This window comes from Rousettus aegyptiacus, unplaced genomic scaffold (genome assembly GCF_014176215.1).
Source record: "Rousettus aegyptiacus isolate mRouAeg1 unplaced genomic scaffold, mRouAeg1.p scaffold_m13_p_5, whole genome shotgun sequence".
NCBI classification, from domain to species: domain Eukaryota; kingdom Metazoa; phylum Chordata; class Mammalia; order Chiroptera; family Pteropodidae; genus Rousettus; species Rousettus aegyptiacus.
The window spans coordinates 92402494-92420264 of record NW_023416308.1 but is presented as its reverse complement, the minus strand read 5'-3'; the positions used below and the strand labels follow the sequence as shown (position 1 = coordinate 92420264).

General features: G+C 32.5%; 1 protein-coding gene across 13 annotated transcripts in view; it reads right to left on the bottom strand.

The window, feature by feature from the left end:
• The window catches only part of GAS2 (growth arrest specific 2), a 108991-nt gene that overhangs the window by 85173 nt on the left and 6047 nt on the right, over positions 1–17771 (bottom strand). For 7 of the 13 annotated variants that reach the window (XM_016138488.2, XM_016138485.2, XM_016138492.2 and 4 more), the window contains exons 2-3: positions 15282–15446; positions 5019–5167 (exon numbers count right to left, since the gene is read on the bottom strand). In XM_016138488.2, coding sequence (XP_015993974.1) covers positions 5019–5167; positions 15282–15426 — 294 coding nt within the window. In that variant the 5' untranslated portion in view covers positions 15427–15446. Of the gene's footprint in view, positions 1–5018; positions 5168–15281; positions 15447–17422; positions 17470–17771 lie in introns of all 13 variants that reach the window. The other 6 variants (XM_016138491.2, XM_016138493.2, XM_016138494.2 and 3 more) reach the window with 3 other exon arrangements.

Here is a 17771-nt window from a genome sequence, read left to right as displayed (position 1 = left end):
ATCAAGTCCCTTATCACTAGTTGACTATGGGTAGAAAAAAAAAATCAAGTTTCTTTTCATGTCACTCTATATGATATACTAACATTTATTGCTATGTCACTGAAGCCCTATTTAGACATATCCCATATCTATAAGATGATATAGAATAGAAACATTCCCAATGAGAAAAAACATTTGGCAAGACATTTCATCATCGCTGATCTAGAGATGAAAAATTTTCCAGGGGGTCAAGGATTTAGACAAATGGTGATGAGGCAATTTAATTTTATACTGGGAAATAATTTACTTTTGTATATTTGAAACTTGAAGATATTTATATTTATTTATTTTAAATCCTGAAGAATTAGACTCTATTGCTATTTTTTCCCATTCCCCTCAGGTCTAGACAGCAAATAACCTGTTGAACAATCTTTTATTTCCACATATTACACCTATATTCTCTCCATCTCATCATAATTCATTCCACTGGTTTAGTCTTTGCATTATATTTGCATATCAAAACCATTAATTTCAAGGGATATATAATTATTTTAATTGTATTACCTGGTATGGATTATTTTAAATTAATTGCAGCTGAGATCTTTTCAAGGAAAAACATTTAACACTTCTACCATACTTTCTTGTTTTGTCAAAGATATCAGTAATAAACACAAAGTTCTGGATTTCTCTGAATTCAATCTTGACAAGATGTTCTCTAAACAAAACGTACTATTGATTTTTGAAGGGAAAAACTCTAATCCTTATGTCTTTAATTTAATTTCTGGCTGGTACAACATCCTGAGGTATTGTTATCTTACAGCTCAGAGAACTAGGTATTCTTGATGGGCAAATGTACTACAGGCATTCTATCTGACTAGGATGTTCTTTCTGCCAAACAAGGACTGGATTCTACACTCTGATAGTGAATGTTTAGTTCCTTCCTTGGAGCATAATGCAGCATTCTACTAGGTAACAGAACTTCTTCTTCTTCTTCTTCTTTTTTTTTTTTTTTTCTGTCTTTTCCCTTCATGTGCTTCAAACCCAATCTAACTACCCAGGGCTCTTTGAAGTCAAAGGAAGCTCTGAACCCAGGAAACCTCTGATGTCTAGGGCAGAGACTCTCAAGATAAATGAGACAAACAGAAAGGAATTTGGGAGAAAAAAAGAGAGGTTGAGATTGAATACTTTGAATATCTTGTACCATGTTGATGCCTCAGTGACTGAGAGAATCTTGCACACGAATCAACAAGTTATGGCTGCTGGAAAAAGAATAGAGCAAATGTACAATAAGAAGGCATTCGTACAATTAAACTCTATCTGGATCTGGAAAGGAAAGTTCATACACCATATAATCATTGTTACATTTGATGGGAGATGCTAACTTTGAGTTAGTTAATTAAGAGTTAAAAGGCATAAAACTCAACCTTGGACTTATCACTTGCTTTGGTTTTCTCATCTCAGTACAATATTAGAAAGATTAGTTTTATTTAGATTTTTGCCTTTAAAGGTCCTTAGCTCCAGGAATGGTGAATTTAAAGTAATACTGAATTAATCATATCATGGTATGTATATTAATTAAAATAAAATTAATTAAAATTAAATTGCTGCACATTAATCTTAAATGCTTCTAACAAGCTACTACCTATTTCTGTGAAATCTCTGTTTTGCTTCTATGCAAAATGAGAAAATGCAAAGGCTAAGGTTAACTGTTTGTAAGTAAGAAGCAGAGAGAGGCAAGAAAAAAATCATAGGATATAATTTATTTTCATTCGGGGTATTTTATCAAGCCAGAATAGATATGAGTCATGAATTTATAACTAAAATATTAAATATGTAAACTCTTTCACATATTAAATTTTCTTTCAAATATTAAGTGCTTAAATCATTCTTAACACAGACATACTTTACACATACCAAGCATAACTTACTCGCTCAAATGTGTTTATACAGCTGTAAAATCCCCAAATTAACTATCAATCAGGAAAAGTAAAAATATTGCTGTGAGAATGAGAACATGAGATTTTAGCTGCTAGAAGAAAATTACAAAGGGCTTCCTGTGACATGAATACAGATGGGATCAACTTTGTCACTGATTTTTAAAAAATTGTTTAAACATCTCCCTAAATATAAAATAGTTTCACTAATTCAGAGAAAGTATTGACCAACTCCTCTATCTTCAGCACTACTGTCCCTAAATTTCAAAATCCAATGTGGAAAATAATTACACACACCTGCCCACACATTCGGACTTAATACTGTAACCTCCAGGATTTTTCTACCCAATTTGAAAGCCTCCTTTTTGTATATGGGAAAATTTCAATGTAAACATAAATACCTGAGTTTTAGTGCATCTCTTCTTGTTTAAATTTAGATTTAATAATAACAAAATGCTATCAAATCTCACATAACATCTTCCATTACACAAAAGATGGATTTAAAACCATGAATTTTGATAAAATTGCATTTACAAACAATAATAGCTATAAAAATATCAATCATTTAGCTTTTCATTTTTTGTAAAACTTCTCGTAAAATGCAAAAAAGAAAAATTACCCTTCTTTGCATTTTTCACATAGTAAGGCACATGCTATTTTGATTTAAGCTGAATATCATTTGAAGTAAATTGTAAAATATATAAATTCTGCCAAGGACACAGAAGGCAATCAGTCAAGAGTAGTGTGGTATCAACTTTTAACTCAGATATAATATGATCTTTTTGAGTACAAAAACTGAGATCATAATGGGTATTTTTAAACCTATACTTGTTCAATTACCACAGTTGAATTTTCATACTAAAATACATTTATCATAATCAGAATAAAGTTAAGCATTGTGTTCAATTAAACAAATGGCTTAGGGTCAAGGAAGTATTTCCAGTTTAATAAAATCTTCCTGCAGTTTTACGCACTTTGAAAGGAAAATTTACTTTGTTTCTTTTTACATTTTACAGTTTTATTATAAAAATGATATAATTTGAAATAAATGTTTTAAAAGAAAACAGCTGTCAAAATTCTGATATATAACTATTCTGAATATTACAGAGGACTATGTAGATTTAGGTGAAATGTACACATATTTGCATATAGTAACCATTATGCCATGAACATTTACAAAGCACTTTTTTTTCCTTCTAGTTAATCTGCAATTCTCATCAGGATCTCTTAACTCCTTCACATGGAGAAGGGAGATAACATTTATTTAGAATCTTTTTGTGCAATGCTTTCTGGAAGCTATATAATATATATGTAATATGTAATTTATATTATACATTATATAATTATTAACCCTATTTTATAGATATACTGAGGTCAGACATGTCCAATTAGTAAATAAAGAACTAGAACCCAAGCAAAATATGGTGAACCTCAAAGCCTTGTTATAATTACAATTCTATTTGGGGATCTTAGCTTCTGTTTTAAAAAGTAAAAGCTTACAAAACAAACAAAAGCAGAAAACCGTACACTATTGTTATGAGATTTGTTTATTCTTTGCTGTTATGAAGGATTCAAGATATTTTAACATTGAGGCAATGGGCTCTCTTTCCTCAAGAATAAGCAATACAAATAGAAGTTTCAGGATTTATGAAATATTAACATAATATGCTCAAGTGTCTGGGCACGACACTTTCCCCCTCCTCTGTTTATTATTTTATAGTGAACTTTCTATACAAACAATCTTCCTAACAGGCATATGTTTCCTCATCTGAAAGCTACAGTAAAGGCCAGTTATATCACAATGTAAATCAGAGCAGAAGAATAATTGGTTTTCTCACATTCCTAACATTAAATTAGACCAAAACCTTTTCATAAACAATCTCCTCATATCTATGTTACCCACGGTGAACTGAGATGACAGCACTAGACTTGGAAAGAGGATGTCTGTCAAATTCTTGTTCAGTCACTTACCAGCAGGGTGATCTTGCACAAATCACTTAGTCTGCATCTAACCAATGGAGGGGAAAAATGAATGCAGTGGATTCCAAAATTGTTGAACTTTAGAATCGCCCGAGGAGTTTTTTAGATGTCCCAGTTCCCAGGTGGCACCCCACAGGGACTAAGTCAGAATGTTCAGGCATGGGAGCAAGGTCTCAGTATTTCCTAAAGGATACTCACCTGATTCCAGTGTGAAGCAAAATCTGGGAGCCATTAAATTAATTAATACTTTCACAGAGCTACTTTTAAGAGGAAAAAAGTAGAAGGGATTTGTGTATTACATAGTTCTTCACAGAGTGATATAAAATATTATCCTCAAACTAAGTACCATGCTGTAAAAAACAGTACAGTGTTTTAGGGAGTTTGATCTTTCGTTTGGGTTTTAGTTCAGTAGTCATAAAGAAATTGTACATAAATAATCAGTTTTACTCTTTTTAGCCAGAGTTGCAGAAAGTTTAAAAGTTGTTTTTTATTTTAAGCTGACTTCAATATTATTTAACCTTATTTTTTCCTATTTTCCTTCTTTATTAAAAATTAAGAAAAGTATCATAGTATCATCCGTCTTCTTCCTTTCAAAATATATCAAATGTCACACTTTTATTATGTGTTTATAATAATCAGAAAAGAATATTAGAACACGCAGAAAAGAAATTTGTCAGAAAGAAAATAAATTGTCCAAAATTACTTAATTCAATGCTTCTACTTACTTAAAACAAACAAAAGATTACACACTTCCGATTATTTTCTCCAACATTCTGCCATAATGATCTATTTGGAAACAAAGGCTTATTCAGTAAATCTTTCTTGGCTAGATCATGTTCATTGCCTGATGACATAAATTATTTCTCTACGAAATTTTTAATCAGTACAGCAGATTCAGCCAGTACTTGTTTTGTATTAATACCATTGATTTCCATATGCTTTTATTTAATTAGGTTTACCAAAAGGATTATGTAATTTATGTAATCAGAGGACAAACAACATGTTATCTAATTAAAAAGCACTCTTTATGTTTTGTAAATAGAAACATGAATGCCTCCATTTTCAAAAAAATCTTCAAATTAAACTCAATTCATAAGTAACTACAAATGTAATTCACCTCCTTACATTTTTCTTTGCCTTGGGATCTTTTACCTTTGTGGGCTTAGTAGCATCCATGCTCTCTTTGAATTTCTCCTGAACAGTTTCTGCAAGCTGACAGAGCAAGGCACCATTATCCAATTTCTCCATAAACGTTTCTGCCGTAATCTCCTTCCCTGCAAAAACAAAAACAAAAAAGCATTAGAAAGGCATAATTATGCCACAACACAAATGTGATGTTCATGTCAACATATTGGACACAGTTTTTACCACCAAAATTTCTATTCTAGCTGAGTTACATGTCTAGGATAGGAACTCACCTGAAAAAAAATGGTTTCTTTGAAATTTTACATTTTCCTGCGGTTGAAAAAATCTTAATGTTTTATATATTCATAATATAGTTTCAAATGCATAAAAGTTTTTATTTCACAGTAAAAGTGGCAAAATGATATCCTGGGTGAAAGAGTCCCACCATTTGGCAGTCAAGCAGTCAATGAAACTCAAAGAACCAGCTTTAACAATGACTGTAAAATTCGGCCTCTGAGATTTGTTGAATTCTCATTCTCAGTGGCCCATTCAATCACTTTGGCCTGCAAGGCAAGGGCATAAAGAAGAACTGGTATTCTGTATTATGCATGTGTCTTTGATAATAAGAACATCATAGCTCTCTTTTATTTGAAGTAGAGCCATAGTACATCAAAAATCAACCACTGCTGGCAAGTTTAATGGCCAATGCATTAAGCCACATCTCTCACTAAATTTCATTGAATTTGTTTTCTTGATTAAGATAAGATAAGGTAAAATTAATGCAATTGATAAACTCTCTCTGTAAGAAAACATTATCTCTAACCATTCCCCTTCCTGCTGCAGTCCTTGAACTGTGGAATTATCAAATTCAGATCTCTACTTTTTTCTCTCTCTTCACAACCACTCACAGCTTCAGCTACTGCTCTTATGAATATGATTCACAATTGTTCATCTCTGACATTTAGCTGGTTAAAGGTTATTTTTCTTTTTTTTATATACTCCCAAAGCGTATTTTCTTTCTGCTTTTTCTCTTGCGATATAATTCACATACTACAATCCACCCATTTAAAATGTGTAATTCAATGGCTTTTAGTATACTGTATTCACAAAGTTATGTAACCACCATAATCAACTTTAGAATATTTGTATGACTCCCAGAAGAAACTCTAAACCCTTTAACTGTCACTCTTGATTGTTCCATGCCCCCAGCCCTATAAAACCACTAATTTTCTATTTATACGTTTCCCAAAACTCATCTCTCTCAAAGCTCTCTTTTTTCTGGTTTAGTAATTCTCTAAGTTTCAGAATATTTATTTTCCTTCCTTAATTTTTATAGATTATTAGTGACAAGTCCTATAGATCCATGCTTCCATTTCTGACACCAAAATCTTAAAAAATTTCACGATTTGATACCAAAACCTCCAGAAATAAGAACAATGGCTATTTCCTGTACCAACTTCTCTCTCCAGTATACATCACACTCATAAAATTATTATTGCTAAATATCACCCTCACTGGGTCATTCTTCATCTTTATTGCATAGTTCCTAATCTTCTCTACCTAAAAGATGAACTACACCTACTTTAACCCAATATCCAAAGGTCTCCCCGTAGCCACTAATCCACTTTTCTAACTTACATCCTTATACCCTGCTCTTTGGTCTGCATCCTGCCTTCACAGTTTCATTAGTGGACCTTCCAGTTCCTATTGTCATGCCTTTGTTCCTGGCATGGCCTCTGCCTGCAATGTCCTCCTACTTTCTATCTGCCTGTTCTTTAATCAGAAATCCAGAAAGAGATTCTCCTAGTGCAAACTGATCTCTTTTCTATACGGTCATGGGTATCACTCACATTGGCACTAACAAAATTCTTCTATAGTTGGTAACATGTTTTGTACAAAGTCCTTGCCTTCCTCAATATATGATAAACTTCCTAAGGTATATCTTTGTGTGGTCCTACACACAAAGTATGTGTGTAGGTAAGCATATCATTCACCTCCTAGGTACCTAGTAAGTATGTTTGGTAAGCACATGAATTAACAAATGAAGAAATAAACTACTGTAAAACTTAGCAAAAATAATATGTGTTACTTTTGTGAAAAGTAGTTAAGCTAAAGCAAAATAAAAGGAGATATTTTAAAGTTTTAAAATGAAACTCTCATAGGATTAACCTTTATCCTAAGAAAAATGCATACAGCTCAATTCCATGAACATGAAATAAATATAACTAACTGGGATAATAGATAAACTACTGGCTGGGATAATAGATAGACTACTGGCTTGAAGTTAAACTCACAATATCTAATATATTTGGATTTCAGAAAACATCTGTTTGAAATAATTTTTTAGGGGGAAAGGAAAGTAGAAAAGAAAAGAGAATTACTTTTAAAAAAATGTTTGTTTCCCCTACTGGATAGTTCACATTTTAGCCCCCAGTTAAGATAATGATTTCTGCAGGTGGCAAAACATCAGTAGTTCTAAGTGCTCACCACAGACATAGACTATTCAAAACTACTATTATTTCAAAATTCTATGAAGCTCAACTCAATTTAGAAGTGACAGTAATAGTCTTAAGATACAAAAAGCCAGCACAACAGAATTTGTATCATGCATACACCATATTGGTGTACATTTTTCTAATGATAAGAAAGACATTTTGCAAACAAGTATAAAACATAAATGTTAGGCATATTTTCAAAATTACCAATTAAATTTCAAGGTAAAGAAGGTAAACTTTAAAATATTAAATGATTCCTTTATATATTAGTTTTAAGAGTTTCAGTGTTTGAAAGAGGTCGTTAGGCATTCTTATTTCATTAAGCTCCATGGCAATTTAAGAATTCTATTCATAATGTTGTGACAAGATTATTATAATATTTAAAAGAACTTATAAATTATAAAAAGAAACAATGTCTTTATTAAAAGTTATTATTAATTTCCCCAAAGATATTATTTTTACTTTTATGCATGATATCTAAAAATTTTTAGTAATCCTGATTTTCATGAATATTTGAAGAAAGAACTTACATTGAACATCTGTATCTAATGAAAAGTATATTAGGTGTCAGCTTTCAATTCTGTATATTTTATAGCTCCAAAAGGTGAGATTTTTTTTTTTGGCTAAAACAGACACTGTTACATACTTTATAGTTGAAATATACTGCCTAAAATGAAGGAAAAATGCAAGACAGAGAAGTTTTCTTTAAAAAAACCTTCATATATAATGCATTTTCCATTCAAATATTAAAAATCATAAAAATACATATTAAATATTCTGTATAATTATAAGAAATCAATTACAAGTCTTGAATGCATAATATATTCTCTCACTTCTATTGCATTAATATTACTGAAAGTATAAAAAAACAGAATATATAAAGTTAGCTGAATTTAACCAGGATGAATCCATTAGAAGAGGCTGTGAAGTACCAATTATAAATTCTCAAGTAAACATTATACAAAATTAAATACCTTTGTTACGCAGAACCAGATATTCTTTAATTTAAATTGTGTAGCTGGTTGGAGACATTTGGTTATAAATATTGGAAGTGGTAGGATTCTAGTACCAGAGAATCATTTTTTCCCCAGCCCCTTCTGTCTATGTTGTTAATATGTTTAAAAGATAGGACAATGAACAGATCATTTAAATCTTAGAGTACCAACTCATACTGAGTTGCAAAGACTGTTGACTTGAAATCTACTCTGAAATAACCTAGTCTAGAAGTAATATCTTTACTTCCTGAGTTCATAATTGTAGACTTTGATCTTTACACCATCAATTTAGTCATGATTGACAGCTTTTCAGGAGACAAAGATCGGGGAGTTTGGTTAAAGACTGTGGTTAGTCACTTCCTCTTAAAATATTAGGGTGCAATGATACAAAATAAATGTCTGCTTGAAATCTTGTGTGCGATAACTAAAATCGACATACATGCTTGTACATATCAGAGTATTCCTACTATAAATATGTGCTTGCTATAATTTCCATAAAGATTAAGTATCAACCTATAGTATTTTAGAATGGAACCACCTAGAAAAATAGAATCTCTTTGATCTTTTACTTTACTGAGAATGTTTTCTTCACAGCAAATTAATAGTATTAAATTCAGGTCTCTAAAGACATAACATCTAATAATGACGTTGAACATTAGAGTTCTTACCGTTTCCTAGACACTTTACGTGTATTTGTTTTTAATCTCACTATACTGTGATATGTGTGCTACTATTATATACATTTTACAATTAATGAAACTGAGGTACTTAGATTAAGTAACTTGTCTAAGGTCACACAATAAATCTGACTCTTTAACTCATGAAGTAGGTTTAGAGTCTATGTTCTTAGCCACCATGGTTGGTTACTTAAATAAAGATTTGCTGAATACACAAATTTCAATACACTATTTCCTATAATGATGCATTCTTCCCAATTCAGCTGTCTTTTCCTTTGTAGAAACTCCATTGAAGGCCCTTCAGGCAAAAACAAAACAAGAAAAAAACAAAACAAAACAAAAACAGCTTAGGGCTGAAGATTGTGAAGACAGTGATAGTAGTGCTGAAAAATGAGTAGCAGTTCACCTTGTAAATTGGTGAATAGCTAAGAATGTCACTCAGGCATGTTCTAATATGTGGCCTGATTCACCATAGAAGAAAATGGGCACATTTTATCTCTACAGGCAATCCAGATAGGATCAAACTCTGCTTAAAATTCCACTGCACCTCTCAATGTCAGTATACTTCTCTAATTGGAGAACTCAAAAGAACTTATCTGTTCCCCTAACTCAAATTATTCAATGTTTCAAGACTAAAATTTGAAGGTTATGAGAGAGGAAATGATCATTATATTCAGAAAAGCTAAATCAGCACCTGCTCTACAGTGATTCCAAGTATCTACCCTGCATTTATATCAAGACAAAACAAAGCAGGTTATGATAGAAAAGTTGGGTAAAAAAATTGGGCAGTAACTGCTTAGAAAGTTGCCAACTTGCAAACATGAACTTGATTCTTTAAACTTTCTAAATAGCATGAGATGCTACCTTTCCAAAGGAATTTTTATTGACTATATCAAGAATATGAACCCTCATACACTACTGATGAGACTACGAATTGGTACAGCCACTATGGAAAACAGTATGGAGGTTCCTCAGAAAACTAAGAATTGATCCGCCATATGATCCAGCAATCCCTCTACTGGGTATTTACCCCAAAGTCTTGAAAACTCATATTCAAAAAGATATTTGCACACCGATATTCAAAGCAGCATTATTCACGGTGGCCAGGTTATGGAAGCAACCACACTCTTCTATGACAGATGACTGGATAAAGAAGCGGTGGTACATATATACAATGAAATACAATGGAATATTCCTCAGCCATAAGAAGAGACGAAATACTGCCATTCATGATGACATGAATGGACCTCAAGATAAAAATGCTAAGCAAAATAAACCAGACAGAAAAAGTTGAAAATCACATGATATCGCTTATATGTGGGATATAAACCTAAAAGCAACAAATGAACAGGACAAACAGACTCATGGCCAACAACTATCTTCAATAGTCCATCAACAGTCATAAAATTCATAGGATGTTCCTCATCTTGTTGAATGATGGGTGATTGCTAAAATCTAGAACTGTTTATTTAATAACATTAAAACAATTGAGTTTTCCATCAAGATTTATTTGTATAATCATCTGATGCTCAAATATGTCCCAAGGACACAGATTAATAATAAATGGGAAATAGCTAGTTTGTAAACAAAAATAACAAAACAGAAGACCTAAAATAAAGATGAAATGTGTATATTTACTGTATAGCAGGGGACAATGGCCAAAGAAGCATTTTATAGGGAAGAAATATGAGATCTTCAGGATTCTTTTGCTGTCTTTTCTTAATGTTGGTCATAAAACTCCTTCATGATGCCAGCTACTGGAAAACATACTTGTACTATAAAACCTATTTTCAATATGATCAACTGATATTTCCAAGGATATGTGAGTAGTCAGTAAATATTGCATGATGATCTTCTTATGTATCAGATTAGTGTGCTGTCCCATAAACAAATCTCAACTACCATAACTATTTATTCATCTTAACTAGTTAACTTATCAGAAGATAGCTGGCATTGCATTTTATATTCTAATACATAAATTTTCATCTAAAAATTTGCTATTGCTACTTTAATTCTATGTCTAAGAATATAAAGTGCTATGTATTAGTATTATTAAGTAAGTATATAGTAACTGAAAATTACAAGATTATAGCACCATATGTGGCACAAAAGTGAATGTTGGTCTATGGACCAATGAAATAATTTTCTTCTATATCAAATAATTTTTATCCAACAAAATATCCAAATCCACATTGAGTGTTTTTAAAGAAACTACACCTTTCAATTGATATTTTATATAAAGGACCAGAAAATCTGAATTTATATCATGAATACTCCTTTTGAAGAAAAATCATTACATTTTAATCAAGTATGACCAAAAAGAAGTAGAAACCCTTCCCAAAATTAAGGTCCACTACTATAAAATCTAATTAAATGCTTTAATTTATTACATGAATTTCTATCTCACCAAAAAAAAGAAAAAGAAAAGAAAAGAAATCAGGTACTTTACATGAAGATAGCATTAATTTTGGAACCACTTTCAAGATATCTCTAACTTTCAAGTAAATAAAAAGCAAGAATCGAAAGCTGAGTAATATAAATTTTAAAATATTTGAGGTGGTAAAATGGCCAGTAATAAATAATTTTAAATTTTACTTCAATTACTTTATTTCTAAAACACATGAATTCTAAATGTATCTATTATGTGTAATAACAATACCTTCTAACATAGCCATTTTTTTCGTCCCCTCCACATTATCACCATTCTAGTATAGAAAATATTTTCTTATCCTTAAACATTTCACCACTTTTAAATAATCTCAAATTAGTGATCTACTTTTTATGTTACCCTGAGGATTTTCACTTGAAGTCTTTTTTTAATCTACTTTTGTGAATTTAAGTCAATGTAAGGTGGTGCTTTACTATATCTTGAGATTCTTTTGAGTCCTTTTCTGAGAAAATTTCATAAACCATCAGTTACATTTGTGTTACCAACTACTAGCATTAAAAAAGTTTTCTTATTCTTTAAAATAAAGTTTATTCATTTATGTAAATTATGTCCTCCTTGTTTATGCATATTGATGATCTCAAACTGGGTCTCAAGAGATGGATTTCCTGGAAACTTAGACTTTTGGAACTGGAAAGGACATTAGAGATCATCTACTCCAACCCTTTCATTTTATGGCTGAGGACACTGAGCCCAGAAAAGATAGCTGAGTGACTTTGGGCAACTTTCCTACCCAGTGGCAGAGCCAGAATCAGAAGCCAGGTCTCCTGACGCCCTGTTAGGAGCCAGGTCTCCTGACTTTTAGTCCAAGGATCTTTCCATTACACACACACTGACTCTCTATTCTTTGAGGCTGTCTTGGGTTGCTCATGCTGATTGAGCTGCTTTGTAAATGATCATATTCACCAAATAAAATGCCTTTGATGATAAGTCATGAGACCTTGGAACATACCTGTATAATCAGGCTATATATACTCTAATTAATCACAATCTCCCCCTGTCTAGAACATCTCAACGGCTCCTCATTGATCATACAATAAATTATAAAACTCCTTAACATGGTGTTCAAAGCAGTATATGAGCTAGTCCCTACAAGTTTAATGAAACTGTCCTCTTCATCTATGCTGTTGACACTAGCCTTCATTCAGTTCTTCCAATGTACCAAACTTCTTTTCTCAGCACATGCCATTCCCTCTAACTAGGCTCTTTCTTCCCCCATGCTTTGTCTGGCTAGCTATTAATCATTTCACAGTCCTCAGTTTAATATAAGACCTTTTGAAGAGGATTTCCCCAAGACCTCCAATACTTTGCCCCATTCCCAGCTCCTCATTTTTATACTCTTATTACAACTTGTATCTTTAGTGTTTATGACAAACCAATTAATGAATTATTCAATTACTTATTGAATATGTTTCTTTTTTCAATCTACTCCAAGCTCTATAAGAACAGGCCCTCTGTCTATTTCTAATCACCACTCTACCTCCTAGTACTTAACAGACTGTGTTTATAACACGATAATCACAATAGCTGATACTTACTATAGCTAGTTGATCACTACGTGCCAGACCTTGTTCTAAAGGTTATGATCTCATTCAAATCTCCAACAATCCTGTGAGATTGGCACTAGTATTATATTTATTTTACAAATGACAAAACTGAGGCAGAGTGCATTTAGACACCTGCCCACTGTCACAGAGCTAGTAAACAGTGGAACTGAGATTTGAATTAAAGCATTCTGATGCCAGAGTCCATTTTTTTTTTTTATCACCTACTGCACCTGGTCTTCCTAGGTGGTCTCCCATCCAAGTACTAACCAGGCCCTGCTTAGCTTCTGAGATCGGGCGTGTTCAGGGTGGCATGGCCATAGACCAGAGTCTATTTTTTTAAACTACTATATTATGTAGCTTCACACTCAAATATTTGAATGAACCAACTTATCCATAAAACCAAATTAACTGCATCTCAGACCTATATGAGCGGAGTAACAACAACAACATATATACTGGTTATAATATGCTAGGCACTTTCTAAGTAATATACATATTTTAATCATTTAATCCCACAGCAACCCAAAAAGTAGGCAGTACTATTATTGCTACTTTACAGATGAGGAAACTGAGGCACAGAGAGGTTAAGTAACTTGCCCAAGATCAAATTGCTAAAAACTGGCAGCTCTGGGGTTCAAATGCAGGTAGTCTCTTTTTGAGTCTTTTTTTTTTTTTAACTTCTATTCTATACTGCCATACTCGTGATAGCCCATATCTGAAGACAGCTCAAAATTAATAATAAGGTACTAATGTAACAACCATTACTGAAGCCAGAAAGAATAAAAAAAGGAGAGGAAATCCATCTGCTTATGTTAACTCAATTCCCTTTATGTGATGGAAATAAAAGCTCCTCTTTTGCATGGATGAATTACTAACTAGGGGGTAGCCCCTTCCTTCAAGTGGATACAGCTCTATAGCATGGTGAAGGGTCTTGCTTGAATTTCTTCTGCATTTCTACCGTTACCCTTTGGCTGGGTGCACTTGTGAAGGGTATACCCTACATACTCATTTGCAGTAGCCCTGGTTAGACTATATACAATCGTCAATAGTGTGCACACAATGAGGAAAAAGAAAACATCTTAACTGTAAGATAAAGGAGAAAAAATACAAAAGCCTTGAAAAACACAGAGCCATGGTGAGCAAAAAGCAAAATCTTGCTAAAATGTGCTGAAATCTTTCCAAACCTTGCTAAAACCTTGCTAAAATTTCAGATGGACAGGGTGCCTCTCTCTTTAGTTTCATCAGCTAGAAAGTGAGGATAAAAACACTTCCCTTGAAAGATTCAAGTAATAAAATAATGTTGGTGAATTTCCTTCTACAAATGATAAAGTATCATAAAAATTGTATGTTTACTCAATACTTGAATCTTAAATCTTATATATGAATAAGTACCCTTTCTTAGGTCATAAATCAATTTTATTCTGTGTGAAAAACCATTAGTGAAAATAAGGTTGCTATATATTATGATCCTTTAAACGCACATGGTTGAAATTTTATCCTATAAATACACCAGCACAATAGAATTTTAAAAAGGAAGCAGCTTTAGCATGAGGTAGCATTTTCTCAGAGACAATGCTTTTGGAAGAGTACTTTAAAAACGTTAAGTAAAATAAAACAAAAAATTTTAGTTCAAGGTTGGGAGACTCTAGTCAGCTCCTTTGGCAAAGGATAGACATTTTTGTTCTAGAGTTTGGGTGTTCAGCAGTTTTAGAAGGTGTGCTATGAAAGTAGGGCAAAGCAATCTAGTTTGAGAAGTCGGATTTCACAGAGTGTGGCCTGTACACAGTGTCAAAAAGAATGGGTCAGATTGGTCAGCTGCATAAAAGTAACAAATAAATCAGAACAGCATATAGATGAAATAAGCAATGTGACCTCATATTTCAATTTTTCAGTGCATGATATTAGAATTACTGAGCACAGTTAAAGTGAGAGACATTGGGAAATGCACTTAAATTTTCCACAGGCTTCAAGTCTCCCAGATGCAAAATCCAAATAATGAAATCTTTCTTTCCAAGATGCTGTCACATGCTTAGGTGAAGAACACTACATGAGGGGGGAAAAACCCATTATCTTTATTCACAAAATGAGATCTTATAACCTTACCTAACAGATTGGTTAACCACAAGGCCAGATCTTCTTTCATCGGCAGCAAATTAGCTTCATGTCTGCTGGCCAGCCATTGGCTATACTGATGCATATCAGAGAGGCCAGGTCCACTGCGTACCTTTGGGCTCAGAGCAGTGCACATTATTTATCCACTTGTAATACCTGTTTTGAAAACAAAAGAGCAATTTCTTTTTATATAGACTTCTCTGGTTAAAATATTGGTGTCAGTAGCACAGTAAGGCACCAGATCTATGGAAATTTTGATGACAGGTCAGGTTATTAATTATTAAACCCCATGAAACACTATTTGCTTTATCTTTTGGCCAGCCACTTGGTAGAAAATAGCAGCAATCAAAGGTCAAATAGAAAAACCAAACAGTAAACTCTAAGCTCATCTGAAACATCATATTTAGAAAGAGTCGGCTTCTAAGCCAAGAAATTCCACTTATTCAAAAGCAATACAAAATAGCTGATTAAAATTTTAGTATCCAATTTGTACACTTCTATTTTGGGGGTTAATTTTTAAAACTATAGATATCTATAGAACTTTAGGACCGAGTGCCAGCAATGACAGTGTTTGCACAATTTATTGTAAACATATGGTCACTACTCTTAAAACTATTACCTATAGGATTAAGTACAGCACTTGGTTCTTTGCAGACTGCTAAGCAATCATGGATTCACAACTTAAAGAACTGGTTGGGAGACAAGATCAGAGGTGCTTTCAAGGAGTTCCTATTACACTTCTCTCATTTTACAATTAAAGAAAACAAAATACAGAGAAGTTCAGACTTAAAACTAAGATCATACAGGTAGATAATGGCAGAGCCAGGCTTGAATCTGGTGTTCATACTCTAAGACCATTACTCTTTTCAGAATGACACATTTTACAAAGTAAATTCAAGAGCCCATATTATGACCCAAGAATAACACCATTATTCTAACAAATACTGCCACAGGTTTTTCTTTTGCCTTACTTTATATTTCCCCACTGTATATGTTTTACACACTAGGTTTTGGTTGCAACCTTTAGAGTAGAAGTAATTAAATATCTCATGTCTACAAAATAAAAGATCATTTCATTAATCCGATCACCTTATGAGTCTCCTTTGTGGGTTGTGGAAAAGTTGTTCGAACATATATTAGGCCTTGAATGTAGCTCTTTTATATGCATAATTTATAGGGCCTATGCCTATGGAAGTAATACTGAGGCAGCTAAGGTAACAAATTTATAAGTTTAACAACATATAAGACTCTATTCTGTATACAAATAGTGCATATGAAATCATTAAATGCATTATAATAAAACAAAAATAAAAATGAAAATATCTGCAACCAGAAAAAAGTAGGGTTTATATGATATACTGAGGCTTTCAGCATATTTCAATATTTATGGTATTTTTAAGTTATTGATACAAGTGTATACTTTCTCATCAGTTTTAGTCTTTCCAACTGTACATGGTATTCTTTTCTAGTTAATCTCAAACTCTAAGTTTCTTAACATAGTTTATTTTTTGTCTTTTAAAGACTGCTTTTGAAAAAAATAATAAGATATTGGTGTTAAAAAAATATCAAATGTGACCATCTCCCAAAAATTTTGCTATAGTATCAGAAAAGACAGCTGGAAAGTGAATAAACACCTAAAAGATATCATAAATATTTAATTTAAAAGCACAGACACTTTCATTTCCAATTATGCTTTGGAGTAATTTTTGCAAAAAAAATTACCACAAATTTTCTTTGAAAACATTTTTTTATAAATTTCTCTCTATATAATTATATAGTGTAAACCAGTGCAAATGTGAAACATTTTTAATACACCTTGTCATGTTACTAAATTATCATTATAGGAACCAGAACATTACCATTGCCTATTCTTTTGCAGTTAATCATCACATTATTCATGTAAAGTCCTAAAATTTCCTCCAAATGTTGCAATTAAATATTAGAAACCTTAAACATTTTTGTCCCAGTTCTTTTAAAATTAGGTCCAGTCCAAGAAAAATAAAAAACATCTCCCTGTACCTGGTTAGGATTCCTATAGGCTAGCCTCAGAAATACACATTTAAGTAACAATAATACATTTAAGCACATGATTCATACATTTAAATAACTAATTGAAATCTTAAAAGGGTTACCTCTAAAATGCCTCTCTTCTCAAGACACAATCTCTCCCACTACTTTCCTGAAAGTGAGATGTGGTAGGTCAGTAACTTTACCTACGTCCTATTATCTGCCCTGCAACTTCTATTTAAGCATCTGAGGTCTATTCTGCTCTCTAAAAGCAAGAAGACACCTCAGACTCTTAAGCTCATTGTCTAGCAAAGAATTCATCAAGGGATAGTTTACAGTAAGCCTAATGGCATGTAGCAGTTTCAATGAGCCAAAGGGACATAATCCTTCCCCTCAATACTTCTAAACAGTGAAGTTTTTATTTTCTTTGACAGTGGCACATTTATTTCTCATGTAGTCTATCCTGTATTTTGC